General features: G+C 37.1%; 1 protein-coding gene across 1 annotated transcript; it reads left to right on the top strand.

Moving 5' to 3' along the window:
- The first annotated feature begins 12,530 nt into the window (after nucleotides 1-12,530).
- LOC137829196 (uncharacterized) lies at nucleotides 12,531-13,559 on the top strand. The gene has a single exon (XM_068635993.2). The coding sequence runs from the start codon at nucleotides 12,531-12,533 to the stop codon at nucleotides 13,557-13,559; it is 1,029 nt and encodes a 342-aa protein (XP_068492094.2).
- Nucleotides 13,560-13,824: the final 265 nt, after the last annotated feature.

Genomic DNA, 13,824 nt, shown 5'->3' with positions numbered 1-13,824 from the left:
CCAAAATTAATGTTCATGGATTTATTTGAGTGTCTATAATTTATAAAAATTAAAGTTGTATTAATAAACTTATTTATTAAATTATAACGACAATGGAATATATTATTTCTTTAAAGGATAAATTATATATATTAAAAGGTAAAAAATTATTATATATATAACTGTTATTTTTAAATAGAGAAGTTATTTAATTATTTTAAAATAAAAATAATTACTCAATTATTTATTTTATTAAATAAATAAATATTTTTTTTAAAAGATGAATAATTACACTTTTTTCTTTTGAAAAAAATTACTATTATTATAAGAACTATTGAAATGAAATATATAATTAAATTATAAAATATTTGTATTAAAAATTATTATAAAAATAAATATATTTTTTAATTTTGTTGTACGTATTTTTAATTGTGTATGTGGTTTTTTATTCGGAAGAATTATTTGAATTTAAAAAAAGAGTTATTTTTGTAAGAAATTTGATTCTTTGTTTTTTTTTAAATTCAAATTTCTCTAAAATTTTTAAAATTAAAATTTTCAATTTAAAGTTAATAATTGTTAAATTTGTTATATTTTAATATTTTAAAAGATAAAACTAGAAAATACACCGAAAAATAATTCTTCTTTAGATATTATTATTACTAACGATAACACATATGTAATAACATATGCATATTTATATTTTTTATTTTTATCATAAACTTACGTGTATATGTATTTTTTAAATATTATTATAAAAAATTATATTATAATATTTTAATTCATTATAAACATTATTATAAAAATTTATACTATAATATTTTAATTCATAATAAACTTATATATATATTTATATTTTAAAAATATATTATTATAAACTTATACTGTAATATTTATTAATTATAAAATATTTTTTAAATGTTATCGTAAATTTTATGTTTATTATAAAGAATTATATTGATCGAAATCGTATATAATAAATTTATAAATGTCATTACAAATTATAACATATATTTAAAAAAAAAACACTAATCTCTAATGATGATTTTGTAATAATTAATTATTCTTTAAATGGAAGACTAAGTAAATTTATATCTTCAATATGTTTTTCAACTTTCTTATCATTAAAACAATATTTTTAATAAATACATTTATTAAATTATAATATAATGGATTCAATTTATATTATTTAAGTAGAAAATATTGTACCGGTAGGCACCGGACGAACACACGTGGCCGACCGACCGAACACATAATAAATGTAAGTGCACCCGTGACAAGTTAAGGCGGTTAAGATACACCTCCGAAGAATAAGGAATACGCGTTGAAAGAAGATATGTTCCCCGGGTATTCCGGAGCACGACTGGCAAGACCTATCCATAACCACCCTGAGCCCAAGGGATAGAAAGCCCATTAGGCAATCCTATAAATGATGTGCTCAAGCCAGAGAAAGGTACGTTTTCATTCACTTGCTAAACCACACTTAGAATCTCATACTTACTTGAGCGTCGGAGTGCCTTCGCAGGTACCCTCCCCCGCCCGACCGAAGGAGACACCAAGAAGGAACGACCGACCGAAGGAGAAGAAGATCGACACGTCAACAGTTACACTATGTCAACCGACCGTGCCTGGGCCCCCATCTCTCCACTCAGGTACAATTGGCGCCCACCGTGGGGCCGAAGCAAAATCTCAATTTTTAAAGCTATAATGGTTGCGACAAGGAACAACAACGACGCTATGGCAGAACAGATGACTATGATTCAAACCCTCCAAACTCAGATGGAAGAACTGCGGCAAAAGGGGATAGAAGACTGTCGTCAACACGAAGAGAATAGACGCCACCAAGAGGAAGAAATCGCCTTATTGAGATAGCAGAATGCATGACTCCAGCGACAAGTCGATAATCCCAAACGAGAAGGCCAATCTCATATGGCCGACCAAACCGCCTCTCGCATACCTACACCGGCCGACACCAATCCTGCTTCCAGAGCTGAAACAGTCGAAAGAAAGTCAAGTAAAAGGGGTCATCCTTTTACAGACGAAATCATCACCACACCACTTCCTGACAAATGGAGAGGCCTCGCCATTAAACTCTATGATGGCTCGACCGACCTGGACGAGCATTTAAATGTTTACAAGACGCAAATGACTTTGTATACCACAGATAATAATGTGTGGTGTAAAGTATTCCCCACGTCGCTTCAGGGAGAACCTCTTACCTGGTTTACAGAGCTACCTCCGAACTCCATTGACGACTTTGACATCCTAGCCGCGAAATTCTCCACTCAATATGCCACCAGCCGACCGCATCACATGTCCTCATGTCTCTCCTAGCGGTACAACAAGAAAAAGGTGAATCTCTCAGAACCTTTTTAGATAGATTCAACAAGGCATGCATGAATATCCGAGGGCTCAAACAGGAAGTTGCGTTACACCATTTGGTTTCGGCCATCCGGCCGAGCCGTTTTACCGAAAGTCTCATCAAAAAGCCGCCTCAAGACATGGAAGATCTTCGAACTCGGGCAACCAAATTCATGCAAATTGAGGAACACATTGACTATCACCAACGGTTCAAAGTCGTCGGATCCGAAGTCCTCAAAGATCAAACCCCGAGCAAAGAAAGAGAATTCGAGACCGAACGGACCGTTCGAACCACCCCAAGGTCCGACCAGAACAGAGGAGGCCGAATCCCCAGGTTCAACAGTTACACCCCTTTAACTGTTCCGAGGGGACGAGCCCTAGATGAAGCACTGCAAACGGATTTAATTCCGACACTAAAACAGTATCAAACACCACCGAATGCAGATACTGCTAAGCGTTGTTAGTACCATCGGAATTTCGGTCACACGACCGAAGGATGTCAAGCGTTGAAGGACAAAATCGAAGAGCTCATCCAGGCTGGCCACTTGCAGCAGTTCGTCAAGAGGACAAGGAATTCAAGGTCCCCACCACGGAGTACCGACCGTCCATCCCGTGGTGTCGACCAGTCATACCGTAACGATTACAAATGTCGAACTGACCATAGCTAGGCTTCGCAGAAACGCAGTGAAAGCCCCGTTCGGCGTACACGCGCCCGCAGCACAAGTCCCGACCGAAACGCCCGCCCTCGCCAACGAGTCTGCGAAGTCATCAACATGATTGTTGGACCTGTTACCTTGGGCGAACCGAACCACGAAGCAAATTACATAGCCGGGGGCTTTGCCGGTGGCGGGTGCTCAAATTCCGCTCGAAAGAAACATCTCCGGGACATCCAGTCCGCTCATGCTACCACGAGGAGGCGTCCACACATACCTCCGATCACTTTCACTGACGACAACTTCACAGCCATAGATCCAGCCCAGGACGACCCTATGGTAATCACCGTGGAAATTGACAAGTTCGCAATTGCCAAGACTTTGGTCGACCAAGGTAGCTCAGTCGACATATTATACTGGGAAATCTTCAAGAAAATGCGCATCCCAGAATTAGATATTCAACCCTATAACGAACAAATGGTAGGGTTCTCAGGTGAACGGGTCGACACTAAGGGGTATATAGACTTATATACAACCTTTGGTGAGGAAGACGGTCTCCACAAAACAATAAACGTACGATATCTTCTGGTCAACGCTCAAACTTCCTACAACATCTTGCTCGGTCGTCCGTCCATCAACAGATTAAAAGCCATTGTTTCCACCCCGCACTTAGCCATGAAATTCCCTTCGGCAAATAATGACATTGCAACAATCCATGTCGATCAAAAAACCGCTAGAGAATGTTATGTCGCAAGTTTGAAAAGTGAGCCAACTCGACGGCTCTACACGACCAATCCGGACGACCGACCCCCGCAAAAAAGAGGACGATCCCCGACCCGACATTCCGGACGGCGCATGTCCCGTCGACAGATGATAGCCCTTGTCGATCTCGACCCTCGTATGGACGATCCCCGTATAGAGGCAGGAGAAGACTTGCATCCGTTCCCACTTCGCGATGATCGCCACCCTACACATATCGGCACTTCGCTGAAGCCGGACGACCGAATGGCCATAGGCACGACACTTGTTAAAACACCTTTACCGCCGAGGTTATACCCGACCACTCCTTAAATGTTTGACACCCGACCAAGCTTCCTATGTTGTCCGAGAGTTGCACGAAGGAATTTGCGGAACTCACTCCGGCGCGCGAACAATGGCTGCCAAAGTATTCCGGGCCGGGTACTACTGGCCGACTGTCCAAGGCGACTGCACCAATTTCGTCCAAAAATGCCTTAAATGCCAAGAGTTTGGCACTTTGTCCCATCAAAAACCTGAAGAACTTCATTTTATGTTATCACCTTGGTCGTTCGTCTAATGGGGTATGGACATCATTGGCCCTTTCGCCCCCGATAAAGGCCAGTGTAAATTCTTACTGGTCGGCATTGATTACTTCACCAAGTGGATCGAAGCCGAGCCTCTGACTGCGATCACCGCCCGCAATGTTCAAAATTTCGTATGGAAAAATATCGTTTGCCGCTTCGGGCTTCCACAGATCATCATCACCGATAACGGTCGGCAAATCACCGACTGGACGTTAGCTGAATTTTACGAGAAACTCCACATCAAACACATCGCCAGTTCAGTCGAACATCCGCAAACAAACGGACAAGCAGAAGCTGCAAACAAGGTCATCCTGAACGAACTGAAGAAATGTCTCGGCCCAGCAAAGGGTAACTGGACTGAAAAACTCTTAGAGGTCTTATGGGCATATCGCTGTACTCCTCAGACGACTACACAAGAAACACCGTACAACCTAACGTATGGCACTGAAGCTATGATTCCTGTCGAGATTGGAGAACCTTCTCTCTGTCGACAAACCCTTGATCTTGATCTAAACAAGGAAAGTCTCTCGGTCGGCCTCGATCTCATCAACGAAGTTCGAGACAAGTGTAGAATTAGAGAAGAAGCATGCAAAATTCGGGCGGCCAGACGATACAACTCCAAGGTCAAACCGAGACTGTTCCACAAAGGCGACTTAGTATGGCGAATGCGGAGTAACGCCCGAAAGGAAGGAGGCAAGTTCTCTAGCAATTGGGAAGGACCATTCCGCATAGCAGATACGGCAGCCGGTGGAGCCTATTACTTAGAACATTTATCTGGGTAGGACATACCGAGAACGTGGAATGCCACGCATCTCAAATTTTATTACAGTTGAACTTAATAATAAAAGTGTACTCTTTCCTCGCTCGGTCGGTTTTTCCCTAAGGAGGGTTTACGACCGAGAAGGTTTTAACGAGGCACTATAAATCACACTCCACGTCTCTCCTAGTTCTTTTATCACTCTCAATCTATGCCTCGTTCGGCATCCGAACTATCATTATTACTTAACGTAATCAGAATTAATTATGCCTCGTTCGGCATCCGAATTATCATTATTAACGTAATCAGAATTTATTATGCCTCGTTCGGCATCCGAACTATCATTATTACTTAACGTAATCAGAATTTATTATGCCTCGTTCGACATCCGAATTATCATTATTAACGTAATCAGAATTTATTATGCCTCGTTCGGCATCCGAATTATCATTATTACTTAACGTAATCAGAATTTATTATGCCTCGTTCGGCATCCGAATTATCATTATTACTTAACGTAATCAAAATTAATTATGCCTCGTTTGGCATCCGAATTATCATTAGGCCGCTTGTTGGATACCCAACCGGAAATATTCTTCGCTAATACGAAGCATAAAGTCATGGCACTTGGTCACTTCCGCTTTCAGCACCTCCTCCCGGTTGGCTCCCTCTTTTAGTTGCGCCTCGAGGTTCTTCGTCAATCCCTCTTGCGCTTTCACGGTCGCCCGCTTCTCCTCCACTTGGGCTTTCAATTTCTCGGCCATCTCGGCCGCCGCCTTCGCGGCTTGGGTGGCCTCGGTCACGTCCTTTTTCAACCGAGGAACGGTGACGGTCGTCACTCTCTCGAGTTCTTCAACCACCGTTCGGCTCGCTATGAGCGCTCGGCTTTGTAACTCCAAGGTTTCCACCATCAGCCTAGTTGTGGGAATGGTGGAAAAAACCTCGTTGTCCTTCGCCGTCAGCTCCACTTGCAAATGAGCCGCCACCTCCATGTTGACCGTTAGCAAAGTCGGCTCCGAGGTCGTCCGGGAAGGACCCGCTCTTCCTTCTTGATTCCCTTTAGCAGGCCGTCCCCTTTTCTTGGCAGCCCCCGCAGCCGAAGCACCCCCGGCAGGAACAGTGGTGGCCGGCTGAACCGTCAATACCCCACTCGCTTCGACCGAACCAACCTGTCGATTCCTTTGTCGGCGTAAGTCATTCATGTATGCACTAAGGGATGCATCCGTCCGAGTCATTATCTCTACAAAACATACATGAATTATACATTATTAATGAAACAACCCGATCAACCCAAATTACAAAGTAACATACCAACAAAATCCGCCCAAGGGTCGGACGACGTATATAAGGAAATTATCTCCCTCGTGGGCAACTTGTGAGGTAGCTGATCGAACACTACCATCTCAGCCTTGCCCATTACTGATACGGCCGTTCGGGAATTCGTGGTGAGAGCCGTTGGATTCTGCGTCCAATGAAAGGGAAATTTGGTGCCACCCTCGGCCAGATAGAAATGTTCTCGACCGTTTGGCTCTACGAACACTTTGAAATACCTCTCCTTGAAATTCTTGTATGACGTGGTGAAGGCCGCAAAACGAACACACCCCGGACGACTCACCAACGAAACCCAACTTACTGGGTTGGCCGGATACGTATTATAATAAAATAAGAAAACCTCCGCTCTGGGTGTCAGGTCAAAAAGCTAACACACCATCCGGTAGGCCTGTAAACACGCCCATGAGTTCGGGTGAAGCTGAGTCGGCGCTAGGTTGAGAAACCTTAGCACATCGGTCGTAAACTCATCGAACGGCAGGGTCACTCTTAAATCGACAAACAAAGTATTATACATAAAGAAAAAATCTACCGGAGCATTTTCCCTCCCATGACACACACGGTCGGTATACCCACATATCTCGGCAACTAAAATGTCCGACGGTAGACCCGAACGCACAAGGGAAGCCTTTGCTATCACCTTATCCAGGTCATCAGGTTTCCTAAGCATCGTAGCGGCATTCCTAACGGCAATCTCAACCCAATCATAGGTCGGACCCAACGACCCACTAGAACTCTCGCTACTACCGGACGACGACTCCCCACTCTCGCTCGACTCTCTACTCCCTATTCTATTTGAAGAAAGTTGGGACGACATAACTAACCTTTCACAATCAGTCGGCAATGACGGATCGTACAGCCACACAACTCGCAATTTGGACTTGGCGCTCGGAGCGATTCGGATGCCGAACTCAAGAAAACGTAGTCCCTCTGCAAATGCAAGCGCTATTTATAGCATTTCTCCCTCACCCTCATCCGTTAGATCCCCACTCATCCTACGGCCTCTATCAGCCGGTAGCTGAACCGCCACTCAATCCACACCGCTAGATCCATCTCCGCCGCCTTCGACAAAAAGAAAAACGTCCCATCATGCCGTTATCATTAATTTCTGACACCTTGGAAAACCCAACAATCAGTACGACTCTTCGGCTTTTATTCACCTCGAGCCTGGGGGGCAAGTGTACCGGTAGGCACCGGACGAACACACGTGGCCGACCGACCGAACGCATAATAAATGTAAGTGCACCTGTGACAAGCTAAGGCGGTTAAGATACACCTCCGAAGAATATGGAATACGCGTTGAAAGAAGATATGTTCCTCGGGTATTCCGGAGCACGACTGGCAAGACCTATCCATAACCACCCTGAGCCCAAGGGATAGAAAGCCCATTAGGCAATCTTATAAATGCTGTGGTCAAGCCAGAGAAAGGTACGTTTTCATTCACTTGCTAAACCACACTTAGAATCTCATACTTACTTGAGTGTCGGTGTGCCTTTGCAAGTACCCTCCCCCGCCCGACTGAAGGAGACACCAAGAAGGAACGACCGACTGAAGGAGAAGAAGATCGACACGTCAGCAGTTACACTACGTCAACCGACCGTGCCTGGACCTATCTCTCCACTCAGGTACAAATATAATTTAAATTTATAGAAATTTTATAAAACATGTCATCTATAATTTTTTTAATTTAAAAAGTAATACATAACAAAATTTAAATATAATGTATGTATGATACATTAATAATATATAATTTATAATAAAAGATTTAATAAATAATAAGAACATGTAAAGACAATATTTTTGTTTAGCATAAAGATTAGTATAACGACTATCAATTGATGTAAAATTCTTTTCAATCCTATTAATAAAAAAAAAATTAGAATAAATACATTATTATAAATTTAAATAACTAAAAGAATTTAAATATATATATATATATATATCCGTTAATAAATAAAATAATACTTTAATTTAGTTTGCTTCAAAAAAAAAATTGAACTAAAATAATTAATTAATAAATGAATAAAATATAAAATATATATTACCTTTTTTACCAATCAAACTATATAATATTATAAATTACTTTTTTAAAAGTTGAATAAAGTTGTAACAGTGTAAGAAAAATTGAGATGTTGAGAAAGGAGAGAGAACAAAAATAAAACATATGTATTAAAAAATCACAAAAAAAATCTCATTTATATATTATTATAAATAATAAGTAATATATATTATTACATACAAATAACTATAACATATTATGATAATATATTATTATATTATTATTATACGTAATATTATATTATAATTATATTATTACAATTATAATTACATATAAATATTACACATGTAATTATTATTATAATATTATAATATATTATTATATTGTAATATGTATTATATTATAATAACATAATACATGCATGCAAAACTCACCACACATATATAAAACTCACCAATTAAAAATTTATTATTTTTGTTTTAAAATAAGTTTCTTATATATTTTTAAATTGATATGTAATATATTACATATTATATATTTTTTCTTAATTTTTTTAATTCATTCCTTGAGAAGCTGAAATAAAAATGAGGGTAATTAAAATATTTATTAGAAAGAATTATTTGAATTTTAAAATAAAATAGTTAATTAAATAATAAAACTGTAAGAAATTTGTTTTTTTTGTTTTTTTTTTCTCAAATTCAAATTTCTCTAAATTTTAAAATTCAAAATTTTAATTTAATATAAATAATTTTTAAATTTATTGTATTTTAATATTATAAAAAATAAAATTAAAAACGAGATGTGTACCTAGAAAAAGAATCTCCTTTTATATATATTGTTAGATTATTATTATAAAAGATAAAATTGAAAAACAAAATGTGTAAAAAAAGAACCTTTAATAATTAATTATAGATATATAAATTACACAAATTTATATTTTAAATTTGAAATAAAACTTTTTTTGTAATAATATTTTCTAATATATAAATATATTATATAAGTAGAGTACAATAAGATCGTAAACAAATACTTAAAGATATATTCATGTATAATCAGTTACTAATTAAATTTAAATATAAAATATTGTATTTCAATATAATAAACAATTTTTTCACTAAAACAATTTTATTGAGTAAAAAATAGATAAAAAAAAATAAAATTGTAATTATTAATATAATTTTTTTGTAAATTTTTGAATCATTTTAGTTTTAAACCGCCTAAATTAAATAATATATATATATATATATATATATATATTATTATGTTACACTCCAAAAAATACATCTAAATAAATAGGTTTCTATACAAGCTTAGAGTATTTCAAAAGGTTCCTAATACATGATTAAGACTTGTATAAATATAATATTTACAATACACATACTCAAAATCACATCCTAAGGCCCTTCAGACTCTCTTTGCACCTGTATAATTATTTGTTCGTATACTTAGTACAATCATTGTAGTTCACAACAAAACAAGAAAAACAAGACTAAGCTAGTGATTTTTTTTATAATATATACAATTAAATCAAAAGAGCAAACCAAATTACATGGACCAATTTCTTAATTATTCAATATTTTTCAAATCCCAACATAAAACAATCACATAGATCCCACATGGATGCATTGACGCATTATGTAAAACCTGTATTAAGTAAGTTCTACCAGAGACTAACACCTGATCCAATATTCAAAACTTAGATTATAAATGAATCTAAGAGAAATGATCAAGGTAAGTTCAATACAACCGAAGTCGTGCATCTCATAGGTCACGATGTACATGAACTCCTCCATCAACTTTTCACCACCTAATATCTTAGTCTATGTGACTTAGATCATATGTGACACCTCATAAGCATCAATACTTAATACACAAACAAACATCAATTCATACATTATCCCAAATGTATGACTTGAACCCCATACAATTTTTATCATATAATATCATTCAAAACGTGATTCACTACATTCAAAAGTCTATTTAACATAAAAAAAAACAACATTTAAATACTAAACCATCAAAATCTAAAATTTCTACAAGTTTAAATAATATATAAACAAACAACACAATATATAAATAAACAACATCCCTGCAATAGAAATTGAATATTGGGATCACGTCCCCTCCACATTCAGATTTTCTAGCCTAGAGTACTATTGAAAGTTAAAGTTAGTTCCCTTACCTTAATTGTTTGTTTTCCAAGCAATCTCTAGAATTAGAGTCTCTAAGCACGATAAGTTTCAAAATATAAGGGCCTAATGCAAGTTATCCAAATAGAAAAAAAAAATTAGTATATAGTAGAATAAGTTGAGATAATTACTTTTCTCAACTGACTCCACCAAGATTGATGACTAAATCCTAATGAAAAATAGATAATAAAGGATCTTTAGAGCAAATATGAACTTACTCTATTTGAGGATTTGTTGTTCGGGTAGAAATGTTCTTTAACCCCTCAGTTATAGTGTGGTGCATAAATATCATTCATAAATTATCTCAAAAATATATAGGAAATTTAATATTTACATATATCCAAAAACAAAATGTCAAAATAAATTAAAAGATTTTATCCGCTCAATGTAGAGTTCTAACATTATTTGCACAATCATCAAAAATAAAGAAATACAAACACACCTGTCTAAAAGTAGAGTATTATTTGGATGCAGTCACTCTTAACTAAAATCGAGTATGTTTTGGAGAATAATCACACTTGACTAAGATAAAAAAGTTTATAAAGAAAATAATCTAAAAGATCATTAGATTGCTCCATAGAAGAAAGATTGCGTCTTATGACAAGACAATATTTAATCTACTCTTTTAGGTCACTATTAAATACAAATAATATTTTTTTCTTATAACTACAACAACTAAAAATGACTTAAGATCTTAAACTCTTTGTTATCGTAAGACTTTCATCAATCTTTCTTTCTTCTTTAATAAAATCTTATATATATATATATATATATATATATTCAAGATACATTAAAATTCTCTTTACTGAGTATTAAATAAATATAATTTTTTTTATAACACTTATAGAACATGACAAACTTTATAGACCAAACTAGTTTGATTTTTCTTTTCATCATTTTGAACAATGTGCAAACAAACATTCCATAAAACTGGTATCCACTTTTTCCAAATAAACTATTTACACGTTATTTAAAAAATATTGAAAATTTTAATATATATAATTATAATTATATTATCTCATATAACAATTTCAAAATAAAAAATAATATATATATATATATATATATATTCCAGTTAACAATGAAATGTATAATTAAAAAATATTTCAAATAAATTTTACATGGCACGCTTAAAAAATCTAAAATATACATTAAAAAACATTTATTACATAAGAAAAGTGTACTGGTAGCCTAAAACCGAGAGGTATAGGCCGAGAACTACATGTTCAATAATCAAAGTGATAAATTAAAACCGAAAGGTCTGGACCGAAACCTGAAAGGATAATAGAAATCATAATAAAGCCCAATTTAAATAAGGAACTTGCACAAGGGGGTGTGAAAGTAATAAAAAGGTGTGAGAAGAAAGTCCAAAAGTACTGTAGAAGGCCCATCAACGAAACCCTATAAATAGGAGGTCAGCACAAGAAAAAGGTAAGAGTGATTTTATCTGAAAAACCATTACATTGTTTCTGACTTTGGCATCGGAGCGACTTGCAGGTACATCCCCCCACCTGTGAGGAATACCAACCGAAAGGAGTAGCCGAGAGGTGCAGCCGAGATGAACAGCCGAGAGGAGCAGCCGAGATGAATAGCCGAGAGAAGCAGCCGAGAGGAACAGCCGAGAGTCTAGCCCAGTTGAGAGTCCAGCCCAAGAAGTAATCCAGCCCAATAGGAAACCGAGAGTATAGCCCGAAATTAGAAGATTTGTGTAAAAGGCCATCTTGTTGTTTCGGTTCGAGTGTTCTTGGTCCCTTTTTGTAAGAACATTTTGGCGCCCACCGTGGGGCCGAGAACTAGTTAGAAAGAAAGGTAGAAGACAAGATGGATAAGAGAGAAGGACAAGAAGGAGAGCAAGTAGATAATGTCAGTATGCCAATGACAATGTTGGTGTAGCTGCAGAAAGAGTTCGAGACGTTAAAAAAGAGTAATGAAGAAGAGCTGAGTATGTTAAGAGCCGAAAATGCACGCACGAGGAGAAAACTACAAGAGGAGACAGTTTTGAATGCATCATTTGAAACTGTTCAGCCAAGAGCACAAGTCAATGAAAGGATTTATCATAATGAAAGTTCCCAAACGAAAAGAAGATTCCTTGGAGATTCTGAAGTTTTTGCAGGAGCATCTTCAAGAAAACATCCCTTCTATGATGTTATAGTTGATACTCCATTGCCTGACAATTGGAGAAGTTTAACTATTGACAAGTATGACGGAAGCACGGACCCTGATGAACATGTTGCGGTATATACCACGCAGATCAGTCTATATACATGGAACGATGTTATTATGTGCAGAGTGTTCCCTACAACGTTAAAAGGGACAACGTTAAGTTGGTTCACACGCCTTCCGCCCTTGAGCATAGATTGTTTTGATACATTGGTGGAAAAGTTTGGAGCTCAGTTCGCAACTAGTCGTCCCCATCATTTAACCTTGATTGCTTTGGTGAATATAAGACAAGAAAAGGGAGAGTCGTTAAGAATGTTCATGGAACGCTTTGGGAAGGTTGCCCTGGGAATTCGAAACCTCAGCCCAGAGGTTACCATGCATCATATGATAACAGCACTAAAACCAGGGCCGTTTGCTGATAGTCTCTGCAAGAAACCCGCAACTAGTTTAGATGAGCTAAGACAACGAGCGTCCAAGTTCATGCAAATGGAAGAACTGAGAGAGTTCCGGAATCAGGCAAGGATGGATGGAGGTGAAAAAAAGGTGATAGAAAAAGAAAGTGGACCTATGGCTAGAAGAGCCAGGGAAGAATTCAGAAGCCGAAAGTTCCAGCAATACACACCCTTAAATACAAACAGAACAAGAGTCTTACAAGAAGCCATGGCGGTAGAGATAATACCACCAACTAGAAAAGCGCGAACACCGGAAAGGGCCGACCACACCAAACATTGTGAATATCATAAAAATCATGGCCATCATACAGAGGAGTGTGTCGGGTTAAAAGATAGAATAGAAGAATTGCTGGGCAGTTGAAGCGTTTTGTTCAAGGAGGAAATGTTAGACTGAGGTCAAGTCCGGAGAGAAGATTGAAAGGAATCGAAACAGGGGGAAGAAGGGCAGACAGATTTGAAAGAGAAAAAAGAATAGAAAAAAGAGATGATAGAAGAGGTGGAAAATCAGAAGGAAGAAATGACAGGGTTTACCAAAACACACAATCAGTAAGGAGAAGTAGGGAACGAAGTTTGGGGAGACCCGTCAGGGGGTTTATAAACACTATTTCAGGTGGTTTCTCTGGAAA

This window comes from Phaseolus vulgaris, chromosome 7 (assembly GCF_051622355.1).
Source record: "Phaseolus vulgaris cultivar YP4 chromosome 7, ASM5162235v1, whole genome shotgun sequence".
Lineage (NCBI taxonomy): Eukaryota > Viridiplantae > Streptophyta > Magnoliopsida > Fabales > Fabaceae > Phaseolus > Phaseolus vulgaris.
This window is presented reverse-complemented; position numbering and strand designations above follow the sequence as displayed.

What these genes read in the sequence shown, in the direction of transcription:
- LOC137829196 (XM_068635993.2), top strand. Translation starts at nt 12,531, where the DNA reads ATGTTAAGAGCCGAAAATGCACGCACGAGGAGAAAACTACAAGAGGAG.